The sequence below is a fragment of the Gallinula chloropus genome (assembly GCF_964237585.1).
Source record: "Gallinula chloropus genome assembly, chromosome: 23".
Lineage (NCBI taxonomy): Eukaryota > Metazoa > Chordata > Aves > Gruiformes > Rallidae > Gallinula > Gallinula chloropus.
This window is the reverse complement of record NC_140108.1, coordinates 1,795,033-1,806,158: the sequence shown is the minus strand read 5'-3', so window position 1 is coordinate 1,806,158 and position 11,126 is coordinate 1,795,033. Positions and strand designations below refer to the sequence as shown.

At 52.4% G+C, this 11,126-nt stretch overlaps 3 protein-coding genes across 3 annotated transcripts; 2 read left to right on the top strand and 1 right to left on the bottom strand.

Annotated features, from left to right (window-relative positions):
- Positions 1-641: 641 nt before the first annotated feature.
- On the top strand, positions 642-1,007 carry LOC311200254 (feather keratin 3-like; the record flags this gene model as incomplete). Its single annotated transcript, XM_084274457.1, has 1 exon — positions 642-1,007. One exon carries the CDS (start codon positions 642-644, stop codon positions 1,005-1,007), a length of 366 nt encoding a protein of 121 aa, XP_084130583.1.
- Positions 1,008-1,923: 916 nt separating this feature from the next.
- Positions 1,924-4,961, top strand: LOC311200271 (centromere protein S-like; the record flags this gene model as incomplete). Its single annotated transcript, XM_084274472.1, has 5 exons — positions 1,924-1,965; positions 2,247-2,370; positions 2,715-2,748; positions 3,376-3,442; positions 4,416-4,961. 5 exons carry the CDS (start codon positions 1,924-1,926, stop codon positions 4,572-4,574), a joined length of 426 nt encoding a protein of 141 aa, XP_084130598.1. The 3' UTR covers positions 4,575-4,961.
- Positions 4,962-6,499: 1,538 nt separating this feature from the next.
- Positions 6,500-10,801, bottom strand: DFFA (DNA fragmentation factor subunit alpha; the record flags this gene model as incomplete). Its single annotated transcript, XM_084274733.1, has 6 exons — positions 6,500-7,521; positions 8,211-8,371; positions 8,751-8,940; positions 9,830-9,960; positions 10,052-10,213; positions 10,705-10,801. The coding sequence occupies 6 exons, from the start codon at positions 10,799-10,801 to the stop codon at positions 7,318-7,320; spliced, it is 945 nt and encodes a 314-aa protein (XP_084130859.1). The 3' UTR covers positions 6,500-7,317.
- Between the last annotated feature and the right edge of the window lie 325 nt (positions 10,802-11,126).

Here is an 11,126-nt window from a genome sequence, read left to right as displayed (position 1 = left end):
GGGTAATTGCAGGGGCTGATAGAGCGGGCTGGGGCTGGAGAGGAATTGGCGTCAGCAAAACAGCCCCATGACACGGTGGGAAGAGTCGGGCTTTGGCCGCCTATGGCCACGTGCCCCCAGCGTGCCCAGCTCCTCCCCGCGCTGGCCAGCCCAGCATAAAAGCCGTGCCCTGGGTGAGTGCTGGCATCCGCGGCTCCTGCCTCGCTCTGCTCTGCTCTGCTGTGCTCAGGTAAAGGGCGGGTGGGTGCCTGTGGGTCCTGGCCTCCTCTGGCAGGGCCCGGCGAGAGAGCTCCCGTGGCCAGGACAGCTCTGTGGGCAGCGGGCGTGCTGGCAGCAGGCTGGGACGGCCCAGAGGGCCTGAGCCATGGACATGCAAAGCCAGACCCCACATAGGCATTTGGGGAGGGCTTTTGTCCACAGAGAGGGCAAGGAGAGGGATGTGAAGAGCTCGGGGCTGTGAGGGCTGGCTGGTCAGAGGGCAAGATGAAGGCAGCATAGTGCAAGGTGATGGCTCTGGTCCCTCCGGCTGCAGGACAGGCCTGGGAAAAGGAACAGGGCACTGCTGGGCTGGGGGATGTCCTCCAGCCCCATGACTCCAGTCCTGGGGCCCTGTGTTTCAGGCTCGGCCCTCTCACTCCAAGATGTCTTGCTACGACCTGTGCCCACCGAAAACCGGCGTCGCCGTCCCCCAGCCCATCGCTGAGAGCTGCAACGAGCTGTGCGCGCGGCAGTGCCCCGACTCGTCGGCCCTGATCCAGCCGCCCCCCGTGGTCGTCACCTTCCCCGGCCCCATCCTCAGCTCCTTCCCCCAGCAAGCCGTGGTGGGCTCCTCCGGAGCACCCGCCTTTGGGGGCTCCCTGGGGCTGGGGGGCCTCTACGGTGCTGGGGCCACCCTGGGCTCAGGGGGCCTCTGCACCTTTGGCAGACCCTACGCTGCTCCCGCCTGCAGCCCGTGCGTCTTGCCCCGCTACAGCAAAAAGCTCTGGGACACCTGTGGGCCCTGCTAGACCACACACCCAAGGGCCCCAGAATCCCCCAAGGCCTGTCAGTGTCACACGTCCTCTCCTTTCCTCCCTCCTTCCCCTCGCTGCACGCCACCTCTCCTCCTTTTTGCTCCTGCCTGCGCCCAGTTGCACGACTCCACCATTGTGCCACGGGGCACTTACTTCTCCCTGCAGCAGCCACCTCCTGAGAGAAGCCTGAAGGAGCAGCTCTCTTGAAGCCCGGGGGGGACAACCTTCCTGCCTCTGCCATAGGTGTCTTCTCTCCGGTTGGGCCTTTCGTGCCCTGACAATAAAACAATCCTGCATCCAACACCTGCCTCTCTGGTTTTCCTTTGAGACTCCTTGGGAGCCACAGGGGCTCCCTGAGCCTGCACATTTCCCCCCTGCCACCCAGCTGGGCCTGGGCAGTCTCTGAGCCACAGCAGAGCCGGGCTGAGCTGCCCGTGGCCAGAGCCCCAGCCCTGGCAGCTCTGGCCACACAAGGTCCCGCAACTGGACTCCAGGGACCTGCCTGCAGGACGTGCAGCCTGGGGCAGTGTGTCAGACCTGCAGGATGGGTTGGTGCTTTACCTTGTTGGGACTTTTACAGGGGGTCCTGGAGGATCCCCACGGTTTTCAAACCGGGCTGTACCGCAGGCAGCAGCCTCAGAGTATTCGGCAAAGCCTTCCGCAGACCGCGTCCCGGCGGTCCGTCCCTCTTTGCGCTTCGGGACGTGTTTTGCACGCCGCTACCGAACCATTTTCTATCGAGTATCAATATGCGGGGGCGGCTACAGCAGTTCCCGCGGGGGTCGCTGGGGGTCTCCACCCTCCCTGAGCACGACCCCGCCCCACAAGCCGGACACCTGACATGGCGGCTACATAATCCCGCCCCTGCGCACTGGGCGGGAAACGCGACCGGGCGGCTGTGGGCTGCGCCATGGAGGCGGATAGCAGTGAGGAGCGGCTTCTGCTCGTTCAGGTACGGCGGGCGCGGAGCCCCCTTCTTCCTCCTCCTCTTTCTGCCCAGGTGCCCTCCTTCCTTGCTGCGGCTGGTCCCTGGCACCGCGGGGAGGGCGAGGAGTGCCTGGCCGGGACAAGATGGGGCCGCGGCCGGGTGTGGGGCACGGAGCGATAAATGCAGCGGTGCGGGGCGCGCTGGGGTCCCGCTTGTGTCGCGGCGTGTGAAGTAACCTCGGGGGGCTGGGGAAGGGCCGGTGTATCTCTTCAGAGAACTGACCCGTCCCTGGTGTGCCCTTGCAGAGGCTGAAGGCTGCGGTTCACTACACGGTCGGCTGCCTGTGCCAGGATGTGGCGGAGGACAAGGGGCTGCGCCTCAGCAAACAAGCCGTGGCGGCGATCTCGGAGATCTCCTTCAGGCAGTGCGGTACTGCAGCCCCTGCTCGCTCTCTGCTCCGCGGCGGTGCCTTTACAAAGAGCAGCGCTGTGCCTCGGCCTGGCCGCTGCGTCGCTTCTTGTGTTCACGTCCTTCAAAGTACAAGTGGTTCTGGTTTCCAGACCTGGGGGTGAATAAAGAAGCGTTTAAACGTAGGTGGAGGTGTTGCCTGGGCCGCCGGCCCGCCCAGCAGAGCCGCACGTCCTGGCTCACGGGCGCTTCTCATGCCTGACACAGACAGTTTATAGTTACACCTTTCTAACAGTTGGAACTGTGTTGCTTATCTCTTCCTACTCTGTGTTGTAAAATATGTGACGTCTTTGTGTTTTCCCCAGAGAGCTTTGCAAAAGACCTTGAGATGTTTGCAAGGTGGGTACCAGCACGCTCGACAGTTCAGTGCCTTGCGCGGTGTGTGTGTGTTCAGCTCCACTAGCTGGATAATCTGTGAAATACGCCTTGAAATTCAAGTTTTAAAGCATTCTGTTTAAAGCAGGCTGGTTAAATAGTGGCTGTGAAGTCAGGGGATACATACTGCTGTGTGGGTTCTTCATGATCGTGGGAGTTTATGTGATACAAGGACTCATTTAGATTACTGACTGTATATAACTGTCAGGTGTGTTGATAAAGAGCAGCAGTGAATGGTTTGGGAGTGACAGATGCTTTTCAACATCCCCAAGTCTCAACTGGTTGCTTCAAGATGGTAAGGGAATGTTTTAAGGAGCCAAAACTTCACACAGAGAACTACTGGCAAGTAAGGGGGAATGGAATAGCGGTGCTTGAAGTTCTGGTTGCTAAACTGCACTGTTTTTACATGGGAAGTGTGTGAATTTAGATATTTATGTACAAACTTACAGGTTTTTGTGTATTATAGATGGAGAAGATAGGTGTGTTTGGTTTATTTGGTCACTTTAAAGCCCTCTTAGTGTTCTGAATTAGATGCTGTATGCAACCAATGCTGGCCAACACATTAAGGAATATTTTTTTGATTTTCTGCAGACATGCAAAACGAAGCACCATCACTACAGAAGATGTGAAGCTTTTGGCTAGAAGGAGCAATTCTTTGGTGAGATTCACTGTATTTTGTCTCACAACATTCTTAAAATAACTGGGTAGTTCCTAACCTAAGCATTTCAACAAGGGGTAGAGGTGATGAAGGAAGTTAATTAAGCACTGGCTTACTGATGATGGATGGGCACAATCCAGTGATTTTTTTAAAAAAGATTTTAATCTTACATTTATGCCTCACTGTGGGAACACAGATCCAATTGCAATTTAAGCAGCAATGCTGTGATTGCAACAGGGCTGCTGAGGCTTCACGTACAGAATCACATAATCCCAGGGGTTAGAAGGGACCTGGAGCTCTCAGGGGGTCCAACCCCCTGCCAAAGCAGCTCCCCAGCTCATATTGCACAGGGCGGCGTCCAGACGGGGCTGGAATCTCTCCAGAGATGGAGACTCCACACCCCCTGGGCAGCCTGTCCCAGGGCTCCCTCACCCTCACTGGGGAAAAGTTCTTCCCCAGGTTGCTGTGGAACCTCCTGTGCTCCAACTTGCAGCCATTGCCCCTTGTCCTGTCCCCACAGACACTGAAAAGGGGCTGCTCATTTCCCCCTGCATCCCGTCCCTAAACAGAAGTAAAATAAAAAGACACATAACAGCATTGTCAATCTTGGAAGTAAGTTTATGTTAAGTGGGTGCAGAGGAATCTTGCAGTGTTTCTGTACTGGGATTGTATCTTGGCAAACTACAGCTCTGAGGAACTGCTAACGTGGCTGTCTTGGTTCTTGGGAGGGATATAACATACATTTATAAATACTAGTCTTGCCAGGACATTTCAGTATCTGAGGATATCCAGCTGAGACTGAGGGCTTTGTGCAAGAATTAAACTAGTCAGTGTTTATTAGTCTTCTTGGAGCACTTGTTGTGTTTTTTATAATAGGAATTTGCCCTGTTAATTTCTCCTAAACATTGCTCTTTCATTTCTCATGAATAAATCAAGTTCCTCAGTAGATGACTGATTAGTTTAATGTTCTCAGCTAAAGTATATCACCCAGAAGAGTGAAGAAATCGCATCAAGTAACATGGAGCAAAAGGAGAGGAAGAAAAAGAAGTCCAGTGCAGCTAAGGGAGTGAGAAGAATGGAGGAACATCCAGAAGCAGCTGTGACTGAAAGTGGAGATTCTAACATGGAATGATTTACCTTCCAAGGAACGTGTCTGGTCATTTTCTCTTACGCTGCTAGAGGAACCCAGGTTAGTCTCTGAGAGGTTCCTCTCCCAGGCTGGCAACAGTAAGGGTTCTTGAAGGTTTTAGGCAAACATGACTAGTTGGATTTTTTTTTTTGTCCAGCATGAAAGGTCTGTCAGAATTCAGTAAAGCTTACAGCCAAAATGCCTTAATTGCTCACAAAATGCATCTTATTTAAAAAAAAAATCCTTTAAATAAAGAGTTTAAAGCAGGACATACTCCCTGATGGCAATACTCAGTATGTGCAATGCCCTTCATGCTGCTACTTAAGCTTCTCCAGGAATGGTTGTAGTTCCTCCTTGCTTCTGATTTTGATACTTTCACTTAGGTATTGTGGGTGTTTTATTTGTGTTGTGATAGCCATCTGTCTCTCTCTCACTTGTTTTCTTGGCAATTAAAACATGTTTTGTGTCACTTCTCAGCTGTGCTGCTGCTCATGTACAGTCTTTGCTTTTGGGGAAGACACTGTGTTCCATTTCCAGCTTCCCTTCTGGAAGGTGGCTGGAGCAGTGGGTAGAGCAGAAGTGTACCACCATTGCCCTCTGCTGGGCTGGTAGAGCTTACCAAGCAATGCTGATGGAAAAGCATCAGATTTTAAAGACTTCAATTATTAGACAGGTACAGCCAAGTGAAAGGAGAAGGCTGCTTAAGCTACTGCGTGGGGAAACTTTTATCAAGCCAGAATACGCTCACCAAGAATATTGTAAAATATGCAGCAAGAGAGGAAAGATTTGAAACCTGTTTCTCTTGCTCAGCCCTTGATTCATGAGACAGGCTCTTCCTTGAAGCCACTTGTTCCTTCCTGAAGGATTAAGCTTAGAGTAACAGAAGGTTAAAATCAGCAAGTTCTTATTTTAGTGAGACTCATACCTTAAACACTACCCCAAGTAATCTTGGTACCAGGTAACAGAATATTTTTGTTTGTCCATGGGGCCTTCTAGGTCTTGCCTTGCTCCTTGTTTAAAACCTTTCACTTGAAAGAAAAGTGCACTTACTGGAGTCACTCAGCTGTCTGTGACACACTGGACTCCGTATGTGTGTCCCCTTTTTATTCCTGTTCAGAGTATTTATCAGTTACACTGGCAGTCTGACCTAGTGTGCCATAATTCAACTGGAATGTCTGTGAGCAATGGCTTTATTAGAATGCCAGCTGTAGAAATACTCAGTCATAGATCATAGAATGGCTCAGTCTCTCAGGCCCAGACTGCTCCAGCCTGGTCCCCCATGTAACTACAAGCCCCCCCCCCCAGCAAACCTGCTCCGGTGTGGGCCTCTCGCTCATCTCTGGGTCTCTGTCTCTCTCCATGGGCAGGTCTCAGCGTCTTCCATGTCTCCCCCCACTCCAGCATGGGGCCTCTCCACGGGCTGCAGGTGGGGTCTGGGCCTTTCCCATGGGCTGCGGGGGGACACCCGCTCCACCATGGGTTTCCCCAGGGGCTGCAGGGGCATCTTTTTCTCCTGCACCTGGGGTGCCTCCTCCCCCCTTTCCCTGCACTTAGTGTCCGCACAGCTCCTCATATCTTCTCACTCCCTTCTCTGGGGGCAAAAGGTGGCTGTTGTGGGGTTGTTTTCTCCTCACTGTGATGCCCAGAGGTGTGATAATCGCTGATGGGCTCAGCCTTGGTCAGCAAGGACTCCGGCCTTGAGCCGGCTGGTGTTTGCTCTGTGGGGCCTGCAGAGAGCTTCTGGCTGCTCCTTGCAGAACCCATCCCTGCAGCCCCATTTCACCAGAGCCCAGGCACGTGAAACTACAAGAAGGTTAAATGCAGAGTTCTTCTGTATTGAATTTCTTCCTCTATCCTTAAGCTAATACTGTACTTATTATTTAATCATAGCACCTGGTGGCAACAGCAAAACTAGTCCAACATTAAGGTAAATAAGTTTTAATATTAAACAAAAAAAATTAACAAATGTGAAAATAAACCAGTCAATACAAAACCACCACGGTACTACAGTAGTGATTAGGAGAATAATACAGACAGGTCAAATACAAGTCTTAGCACCACAGCCTCACTAAGTATTTCCACCTTTGCTGAGTTTTACCACTTACTGCTTACACTGCACCCAAGAGGCAGCAATTCCTCACAGAAAAAGCAGGGAAGTTTAAAAGGATTGTTATTTACTTCAACTGATAAAATTAGCAGGAGAATTCAAGTTCCTAGAGCCCAGACTGGAGCTTAAAGCCAGATAGCAGCTGGAAAACCCCACATTGACAGCTTAACTAGGCCAAATCACAATAAACCCTGCTGAAGTCAGTGAGCAATCCTCCCAGTGCCATCTTTCCATCCATTAACTCTGCCTCAAAGTGTCCTCCACGTTGGTCTGCCATCCTTTGCATTGAAAGCTGCTGGAGGATGACACACCCTAACCAAACTGCCTGGAGCTTCCAAAGCCAGATCCATCATTATCAGATGGAAGCTTCTGGCTCTCAACTTGGTATTGAAAGCTGAACCCTTCCGTGCTGTGTTTAGCAATACCATTGTTCTAGTATTCTGCAGAAAGTCAAAATCCCTTTGGTTACACATGATTTGAACCATCAAAGGAGTTTAAGCCTCAGGACAATGTCCAGATTTAAGTCTCTAAAGCCAGACCAGAGTATGACCAGCAAACTGTGGCTCCCAGGAAATGTCTTTGCTTGTATTGATTCTAATAATAAAAACCCCCAAAATAAATGCAAGGAGCACAGCAGTCTTATTTTTTGCGTTTAGCACTCGGCCAGTCCCCCCAGGGTAGGGTTTTCTTGCCCTTTGACATGCTCCTCAGGGAATGCAAAGTCTGCACTTGTTGTAGACGCTTGGAGAGCTCCTGGTCACAGGCTTGCTGCAGAGCTTCAGCCTTCTGCTTGTCCCATCTTAGAGCTGAGGCCAGGGTTTCTGTGTCTTCTTTCAAGACCATCTGTAGCAAGACAGATTTCTAGCAGTCTTTTCCACTGACCCCCCTCTGCCCACACTCAGAACAGCAGTGATGAGACCCCATTTGGCACTGACAGTTTTGTACTGAAGATGTTCCCAGCTTCCATCAGCTACCCCATGGGCTGGTGGATTTTCAGTATTCTACCAATACTTTGAGCTTAAGCTGTACCTAAATGTTCAAAGGAACAGAAACCAGTTCCTTAGTTTCTACAGCAGGGAAAAGCACAAGTAGCAAGTTAATAGCATTGGAAAGACACTTTCTAATGGTTAAAGTTTGCTTAGACTTTACTTTCAAAGCTATGGGTTTATTTAGGCAGGTTTCCAAAGTAAGGAGGTTTCAATTTTGAGTTGGGATGTATAAAAGAAATATAGCCAGATGCATCTGCATACAAAAAAATCCTTGCCAGTAAGACAGCTGACTAGGATACATCAGAAAACAAAACAAAAATTAGTTAGTTGCTTTTCAGAGTACTTTGAATAGTGTCAACTGGCTATTACAGAGGAGGTCCAAGCAGGGGGTAGTGTTACTGAGAAAGAGAAATTTAATCTCACCAGTTTGAGCACAAGATGTATTAAACATTAGAGCCTCCAGGAGCAAGGGCAGCTTCCCCAGTAAACTCCCTCTCCAGAGGGAGAGATTTGGCAGGGTATGGTTTTGTCATTCTCACCCACCTCTAGGTCTTGACTGTCCAAGCAGAGCTCTGGAGCTGGTTTCTCTTTCAGAGCAGCAAGGATCTGGTCACTGAGCACCGCTGGGGCTGGAGCGTGGGTACTGCTGGTACCTGTGTCAACCACATCCACCTCCACCTCCCTTCTTGGTACTGTTGCAGCCTCTGGAAAGTAGCAGAATCATTACAGTCTGTGACAAACCCAGGACAGAAGCGCCCAGCACTGCTTTATTGGTTCTCAGATTAATGAAATATGTGTGCTGCCTAGGTGCATCCCCTTTGAGGATGTTAAGGATGACCACCTGCTGTAAGCTTTTCTCCCACTATTCTACTTTCAGGTCCTGTAAGAAATGTGATGCAGCAGTGAGGAGGCTCCTGGTCTCACCCAAAGAATTATTAATACTACACCAGCTATTACATCCACCACGTTAACAGCTGCTAATCAAGTGACTCATTCCAGTCTTTCACTCTGCCTTATTTATTCCACTCAACTATTTCAGGCCCCTCTGAAAAGCTCCATTTCTTGCATCCTAATGCTCCCCACCTGCTACTTTGCTTAAGATACTGTCTTCACTCTTCAAGGCCTCTAGGTAGAGTCCCAGGAGCTGTCTCGACTGGCGTTCTTCTTCTCGCCTGTCCAGCACCTGCTGCAGGGTGTCCTGCAATACTTGGGTTTTGGGTTCACTTTGGGCAAGTTCTTCTGCCAGGTCTGAACGTGGCACATCAATAAGCACCTTAAAAACAATGAGAATGCTCTGTGTTACTCCTCATTCCATGAACAGCAATTACAGTACAAACAGCAAGCCTCCTGAGGGACAGAGCCTCCACCTGCATGAAACCCAGTGTATTTCACAAGTTTTCTTGCCATAGCAAGTCAGCCTAGTTAGGAGAGGCTGTTTTGGCACTCCACCTGCCAGCACACCTTACCAGAAGTCAGAAGGCATCCAGGAAGGTGGGGAATCATGTGCATCACGTCAAGAATGCTGACGGTTCCTGGCTAAAGTCCCACTTCTTAAGAGTGCATGGGACTACACAAAGCCTGGCATTCTGGAGGCTGCATGTTGCAGGACAAGAGGAGGCAGTTACTGACGTGCCTTGCCACGTGGGAGGTGTTAAGCAGTCAGGTATTGAATCAACCAGCTCTGCAGACTGACAGCAGTTCCTCAAACCCCTCTGGAGCAGACAGATCACAGAGTCACAGGGGTTGGAAGGGACCTCAAGAGCTCATTGGGTCCAATCCCCCTGCCAAAGCAGCTCCCCAGCTCATATTGCACAGCTCAGTGTCCAGATGTGGCATGCTGCTCAGCCTTCCCTCCTGGCACGTCACACAGGTGTCTGGGTTTGAAGAAGGAGCTCAGCACAGTTGCCATTTGGCCAAATCCTGACTTTTTGCCCTCCCACTGCCAAAACTGGAAGGACATGCTGTGAGAAACAACCAGTGATGAAAAACATCCCCCTCAGACACTTGTGTTCCCTTTTCAAGGAGGAATTTGACTTAAATTTCATCATCACAGACAAACAACTAAGCTCAAGACCATTTACTTTATACTGTTCTCTGCCATCTACTGAGATAAATGGATGATGGGCAGCGCAAGGACAGGAATTGGAGGTTTCCCACTGTACCTGGAGGTCTTCTTCTGACATCAAGATGATATTAGACAGGTCATCCTTCAGTTGCCTGGCCAGCTGCTTCCACTTCTCTGCACCACTGTCCACTTCATCCACTGACTCCGAAAGCCAGGTCATGCTGCTGCCTGACAAAGAGCCATCAGTTTCACGGGTCACTCCTCAGACAGCCTGGTTTCACCACGTGCACTCCAGACACCCCTCCCTCCTTCAAAGTACCTAAGCTTCTGCTAGACCATTTCTCACTCTTGGCCAGTGCCACAAACTCAGTGTTAGGCGGCAGACACAGGAAGTAATCTTCATCATCCACAATGGTGCCATCTTCTGCCAGTACCAAGGTGATGGGCTCCCCAGCCTTGTCAATAGCCAGAAGGCTGATAGCTGCAGAACACAGAAAGGACTCAATGAGACGATGGAGGTGACACACACACTGTCCTTCTGGCAAACCCCTGGCAAGCAACAAGTGGTCAGGAAGCTGTAGTTTCAGGTGGTGACCGGGACCTGGCTCCACACAGCTCTTCCAGCACATCCTCACGAGTGGCCCCTCCAGCAGTTCCTGCTCTGGGTGCAGACCCTGACGGCCACACGGAAGGGGTATTGCAGGGGGAGTGCTCCAGACGCAGGTTCCCACCTCCCTTCGCTTCTTCCCCCCCCCCCCCCTCCCCGCAGCGCGGCTCTCCGGCCGTTCCACCGCACGGACCGGGTCCAACCCAACACCCGGAGAGCACGACAGCAAGCCCGGCCTCGACGCGGCAGCGCACGGGAGCCCACTGCGGACCCGCCGGGAGCCCATGGCGGGCAGCCCCAGCCCACCGCGGGCAGCCGGAGCCGCTCCGTCCCCGCCCCGCGCTGCCCGGCCGGCCGCCCCTCACCCTTGTCGCGCAGCTCCCGCAGGCAGGAGGCAGCGACTCCGTGCCGCTCCCGCCCGTCCCTCCGCCGCACCAGGCAGCGCTTCCGCGGAGCCGCCATCGCCGCCGCCCGGCTGCGCGGCCTCTGACGGCGGGCGCGGGGCTCGCCGGGACGGGCCGCGGCGCGCGCCGGGACGGATTTCGGGTAGTGCCGGGGCCTTCGGGGCAACGCGGCGGGGCGCCCCTCGCTCCTCCATAAGCCGGGGCGGCGGGCACAGCCCCGCCACCCGCCGTTGCCTCACTGGTGACGCTTTTCCTCGGGGCTTGCCTGAACTGCAGCACTTTGCCGTGCCGGAAAGTCACTCTAAAGCGACCCTCCCAAAGCTCCTGCAGCGCTGGCAGCGGCTTCCTGACTCGGGAAACAAACAGAAACGAGCGTGTCTCGG